The sequence below is a fragment of the Myxine glutinosa genome, chromosome 14, assembly GCF_964187855.1.
Source record: "Myxine glutinosa chromosome 14, kmMyxGlut1.1, whole genome shotgun sequence".
In the NCBI taxonomy this organism is placed as follows: domain Eukaryota; kingdom Metazoa; phylum Chordata; class Myxini; order Myxiniformes; family Myxinidae; genus Myxine; species Myxine glutinosa.
In genome coordinates this window covers 86,748,046-86,753,526 of record NC_136274.1, presented here as the reverse complement: position 1 = coordinate 86,753,526, position 5,481 = coordinate 86,748,046, and the positions used below count along the sequence as shown (strand labels likewise).

At 44.4% G+C, this 5,481-nt stretch overlaps 1 protein-coding gene across 2 annotated transcripts in view; it reads right to left on the bottom strand.

Annotated features, from left to right (window-relative positions):
* The window catches only part of PCF11 (PCF11 cleavage and polyadenylation factor subunit), a 190,569-nt gene extending 185,470 nt beyond the window's left edge, over positions 1 to 5,099 (bottom strand). For both annotated transcript variants that reach the window (XM_068136301.2, XM_078768552.1), the window contains exons 1-2: positions 4,841 to 5,099; positions 2,214 to 2,339 (exon numbers count right to left, since the gene is read on the bottom strand). In XM_068136301.2, the coding sequence (XP_067992402.2) occupies positions 2,214 to 2,339; positions 4,841 to 4,993 (279 nt within the window). In that variant the 5' untranslated portion in view covers positions 4,994 to 5,099. The remainder of the gene's footprint in view (positions 1 to 2,213; positions 2,340 to 4,840) is intronic.
* Positions 5,100 to 5,481: the final 382 nt, after the last annotated feature.

Sequence of the window (5,481 nt, the reverse complement as noted above, 5' to 3'; positions counted from 1 at the left end):
AGAGAGAGAAAGATGCAGAGAGAGAAAGATGCAGAGAGAGAAAGATGCAGAGAGAAAGATGCAGAGAGAAAGATGCAGAGAGAGAAAGATGCAGAGAGAGAAAGATGCAGAGAGAAAGATGCAGAGAGAGATAAAGATGCAGAGAGAAAGATGCAGAGAGAGAAAGATGCAGAGAGAGAAAGATGGAGAGCTAAAGATGCAGAGAGAGAAAGATGCAGAGAGATAAAGATGCAGAGAGAAAGATGCAGAGAGAAAGATGCAGAGAGATAAAGAGGCAGAGAGAAAGATGCAGAGAGAGAAAGATGCAGAGAGAGAAAGATGGAGAGAGAAAGATGCAGAGAGAGAAAGATGCAGAGAGATAAAGATGCAGAGAGATAAAGATGCAGAGAGAGAAAGATGCAGAGAGAGAAAGATGCAGAGAGAGAAAGATGCAGAGAGAGAAAGATGCAGAGAGAGAAAGATGCAGAGAGAGAGATGCAGAGAGAGAGAGAGAGAGAGAGAGAGAGAGAGAGAGAGAGAGAGATGTCGAGAGAACAAGTACGGCACTCGATGGAGCGCATTCCTCCGCCAGGCTGAACAGTTTATGTTATATATTTTTATATCACAGAAGATGCACAGAAAATCGGTTGGATGAAAACTGCATATGGATTCAGACCTGAACCAAAATCTAATCGGCTTGTTCTTGTCACCGAACCAACTCTTCCACCAAGTTTATTCACAACTCATCGATAAGTTTATTAAATATAATGTTATTTATCGCTTTTCACCCGATTTCTCAATGGTGAAGAATCACTTACAAAATTCAATAATTCCCACATCCGAATCCATATTCAGATCTTCACCAAAATCGAACCGATTCGTCCTTGTCACATGCCCAACCTGTCCACTAAGTTTCGCCCGAATCCATCCACAATTTTTTTTAGATATCCTGCTATGTATCATTTTTGGCCCTATCACTCAAAGCTGAAGAATCACTTTAAAATTATACTAGCCAGATCCGGATATTCACCAAAATCTAAACATTTAGTCCTCGTCACATACCCAACATCTCCGTAAACTTTCGACCAAATCCGTCTTTTCAACTTTCCAAATCCAAATCAACTTTTTGAGACAACTTGCTCACAGACAGACAGACAAACAACAAACAAGAAGACGTCATGCAGAGCACGATACTTGCAAAATCCATCCCCCCACCCCCTTGCCCAAAAAAAAGGTTGCCATCGATATATCAAATCCTCCATTTCATCGAGATTAAAATTGATGGTCTTGATCAAAGCTTCATAGGATGAAAAGTGATGATTTTTTCAGGTGAAAATGGATGATTTTGGAAGTTTGACCTTGAGTTGACCTTTGACCTCAAAAATAGTTGGTTTACCTATTTAGTGACTCAATGTGCCAATGGTGTTCAATTTTCAAGTCAATCGGATTACAAATGGCAATTTTAGAAATTAGACCTCAAGATGACCTTTGACCTCAAAATCAATAGGCTTCTCAATTGTAACAACTTCTACAACTTGGTGAAGTTTCATGACGATCGGTTTAGAATTGTGACCTGTAGGCCGGGGACAAATAAAAACAAAGACAGACGGACAGAATAACAAACGCAACCGACCAATATACTTGAAAAAATCTTCGATTTTGCAAGTAACAAACTAGAACGACACTCAGTAGAGAGCATACCTCCGCCTGGTTGGCCAAATCACTCGATGGTGAAGAATCACTTTTTAAAAAATGATACTACACGGATCCGCATCTTCACCAAAATCTAACCGAATCGTCCTCGTCAGACACACAATATGTCCACCAAGTTTCGTCCAAATCCGTCCACAACTTTGAGATATCCAGCTACGTATCGTTTTTGGCCCTATCTCCCAATGGTGAAGAATCACTTTAAAAAATTTGGTAGCCGGATCCGGATCTTCACCAAAATCTAATCATTTTGTCCTTGTCGCATACGCTACATCTCTGTCAAATTTCATCCGAATCCGTCCACAACTTTTTGAGATATTTTGTTCACAAAAAAAACAAACAGGGGTGAAAAGATAACGTCCATGTACCTTTGGTGGCGGAGGTAAAGATGCAGTCAGAGAGGGAGAGAGATAGACAGAATGTGGGTTTAATCACAATGAATAGGTGTGCGTTGACATTAGTAAATGTTGCAATCCAAACTTGTACAAAGCATGGAAGAAGCGAAAGAATCGCAAGTACTGTACCTTTTCAAAAGTGACTACAAAGGTGGACACAATGTTTTGTGTAAACAGGGAAAGGTAATCTTTGCCCACGTTCTTGATGATGGAGTCCATCAAGTAGAGAATGGGAAGCTTCTCTGTGGTTGTCGCCTGCAGCAATACAACTTGGACAGTTTAGTACAACTTGGAAGGCCAGTCGGCCACAGGGAGCAGCAAAAACGAGAGGGAAAGAGAGGAATATGAATCTCATCCAGTTGAGCGCATGAGCAGATAGAAAAATGAAACTATATATACATATAAATACATACAAGCCATGTGAACGTGCATTGTTTTTGATAAAGCTTTGTAAAAACATTACAAAATAAATAACGAAGAGGTTATAGAATGGCAAGCAGGGCAAGAAGGAAAGGCGTTCTCTGTTCCCATCAGATTCTGATGGGTGGAGGATGAGCAGGTCCACATCCGTTTCACCAATTCTGTAATGACGCCGACTGTGAGGCTAAAAAAACAACGTGGATGAGGTGCAAGGCCGTCCTGCCTCGAACACAGGTGGGCATGAGGTGCCGTTACCCAAGCGGCCATCGCAATCGTCGTCATTCGTCCTCGTCGTATGCAAATGGCGAACGACGGTGCACGAAGGCATTCAGAAAGTTCTCGGAATGAGACCATCACAACGGTGGACGTCGTGTCAAGGTCGCTTTGGTTTTTCCGTGAGCAAGTTAAACAAAAGGTGTTGTTTTTTTGCTTTGTTTTTAAACACAGAACTAAACACCTCACTTGGTGCATTTTTGGCCCGTCTCAAGACGATCAAGAACATCTCGCTCAAAAAATCTTTGGAACATCCCATGGAGGTTACAATCGTTTCTTCGCAGCAGGAAGCGAGGAAGTCTTCGAGTGCATTTCGTGTCTCGACCTCTTTTTCATCCTCGGCTCTTGTGAAAATGTGCAAGTACCCACCAGGAGTGTGCTCGTACAAAAATGACACCAAATTTGGGTTTTCTTTTTATTGCACGACATCGTACAAAAGTGATGGGAAAATTAGTTTTCAGATCGTGAACAAAACTTTCACCTCTTTCGACCTCTGGACCCAACATTTTTGCAAGATGCCACAAACTTGTAATTACTTTAAAATCCACAATGGCTTCACTGTTATTCCTTTTGAAATGGGAGTTGATACGAGACTTGTTTTTGAACGTGACATCCTCCAGAAATCCGCAACCAACCCCCGTCGCTCCCGTCGCTCCATGCAACATGTTAAACCATGCCGGCCTACGTTTGGATCATTAAAAGCAGACAGTGAAATTTTCTTCTCTGCCAAGATTATTCTATGATTTACATTTACCTGCCTAATCAGGTACATCCAATGGTAATCTAAATCAATCAGCAATTTCAAATCTTCCCTCGCTTAAAACAACTTTGGGGAGTTTGCCGTTCTACCTAAACCAACAACTTCACATTTACTGATGACGTGCATCTCAGGTGGGCGCACACACCTACCTACCTACCCCCCCCCCCCCACCCCCATCACAACTGCTGAGATTGATGTGCATCCTAGGTGGGTAGCTGTACACACCAACCAACCTACCCTCCCCCTTTCATACCTGCACAACATCCAGCCCTTCCCACATACCGAGATCGAAGTGCACGCTAGGTGGCTCCACACACCTACCAACACTCTCCTCACGCCCTGTGCCCTTCACATGCATGCACACAACTACCCCCCCACCCCCCCAACTTATTCCCACCACCTGAGATTGACGTGCATGCACACAAATACCTACCCCCCACCCCACACCTAGAGATTGACGTGCATGCACACAAATACCTACCCCCCACCTAGAGATTGACGTGCATGCACACAACTAACCCCCCCCCCCCCGATTAACGTGCATGCACACAACTACCCCCCCCCCTCCTCTTTTTCCCAGCACCTGGACATTGAAGTGCATGCACACAAATACCTACCCCCCCCCTCCCCCCCCCCTCTTCTTCCCAGCACCTGGAGATTGAAGTGCATGCACACAAATACCTACCCCCCCCACCCACCTCTTCTTCCCAGCACCTGGAGATTGACGTGCATGCACACACCTACCTACCCCTCTACCCAATCCTTGGGTGCCCACCTTTGCCATCGCAATTAAATTGTGACGAACCAGAGATCGGGTGCACGGTAAAGGCACCACCCTAACCGGAAATTCGATCCAAGGTGACCCATCGGCCATGAGCAGAGCGACGGTTGGTTGCTTCACCACAGCGTCGAGAACCCCGAGCATGCACCAGGGAAGGTACCACAAGACGGTTTAATGAAGTTTATTTGCACAAACATCACTGGTGTCTAAAATAAAAAATATCCCCATTTATAAATCAATTACAGGTACACAGGTACACACACAGGCCGAAGGCTCATGATGCCTCGATCGGCATGAAACGATAACCACGGTTAGCATCCACGAAACAAACTTCGGATAAGCACAATAAGCACGGTTACCATGGGGTGTTTCGTGCACGGACCAGGGTATCCAGGCCATGTCACGACTCACGTCCGTACATTAGAACCCAAGCGTCACGGGGAAAGATTCAAACGAAGATACAACAAGCACCGGCACATTATGATTATATTATATTATTATACTGCAGTGAAGAAACAAAACCTTAGCGATCTGGGCCTCGATAATCTTCACGATGTCCGTCGCGTACTGAAGGTTCTCCTCGGCCAGGATGGTCAGCATGTTGATATGAGGTTTGCTGTTGAACGTAAGGTCTGCCAGCGACGACTTGTATTCTTCGCACACGTCCTCCGCCATCTGGGATGCGATAAAACGGCGCAATAACGAAACAAAACCCGACAAAACTACAAGCACAAGCACACAGCCTCTCAGAAGCGGGTAAAATGGCGCCCAGGCCCAACGACCGCTCGTTGTGACGTCACAACGGACTGGTCCATGTTGGGCGGACGTATTATTACTCCAGCGCGCACGGGAATCTGGCCTCATATTCTCATATCATTCGGTTAATTATTTGTTAATAAATATCGAACATATAGAACATTTTATGATGCGTAACAATGCACGGTTTATCGCTCCTCCACACCACGCCGCTTGGTTATTTAGGAACCCCAATTCACGCAATGGAATATTCCAAAGACCCACGTGATGTTATGCGTAGCTGTTGTTTAACAGCCGTTTAAAGTTCACTTTCACGATTTTTCACAATGTTTTCTTCACAGATTGTTTTTCTCATCGAATAAAAGTGTTTGCGATTTCAGAATCGATCGAACAACGAATAATGAATG